The sequence below is a fragment of the Nestor notabilis genome, unplaced genomic scaffold (genome assembly GCF_000696875.1).
Source record: "Nestor notabilis isolate BGI_N333 unplaced genomic scaffold, ASM69687v1 scaffold18831, whole genome shotgun sequence".
In the NCBI taxonomy this organism is placed as follows: Eukaryota; Metazoa; Chordata; class Aves; order Psittaciformes; family Psittacidae; genus Nestor; species Nestor notabilis.
Genome location: NW_009915359.1, coordinates 843 through 1,082, shown reverse-complemented (window position 1 = coordinate 1,082; position 240 = coordinate 843). Strand labels below are relative to the sequence as shown.

General features: G+C 68.3%; 1 protein-coding gene across 1 annotated transcript in view; it reads left to right on the top strand.

The window, feature by feature from the left end:
• Positions 1-25: 25 nt before the first annotated feature.
• LOC104413185 (uroplakin-3b-like) overlaps positions 26-240 on the top strand; it is a gene marked incomplete at its 3' end in the record, with an annotated part of 905 nt that continues 690 nt past the window's right edge. The window contains exon 1 of the mRNA XM_010024110.1: positions 26-195. Within this exon, the coding sequence (XP_010022412.1) occupies positions 26-195 (170 nt within the window). The remainder of the gene's footprint in view (positions 196-240) is intronic.

Here is a 240-nt window from a genome sequence, read left to right as displayed (position 1 = left end):
GGTCCCCGCATTGATGCTCACGGGGATGCGGGATGGGGTCAGCACTTGCTCACCGCCCGCTCCCCCAGCCCTGCTGCCCTACGTGCCCCGCGTACCCACCACGGCGCTGCCGGGGAAGCTCACAGCCACCACCTTCGCTTTGGAGAGACCCTGCTGCATCTTCGACCATCAGGCCGATGCTTCCGATGCCGTTTGGCTGGTGGTGGCGTTTGCCCACGGGGAGGCCACGCGCTCCGGCAC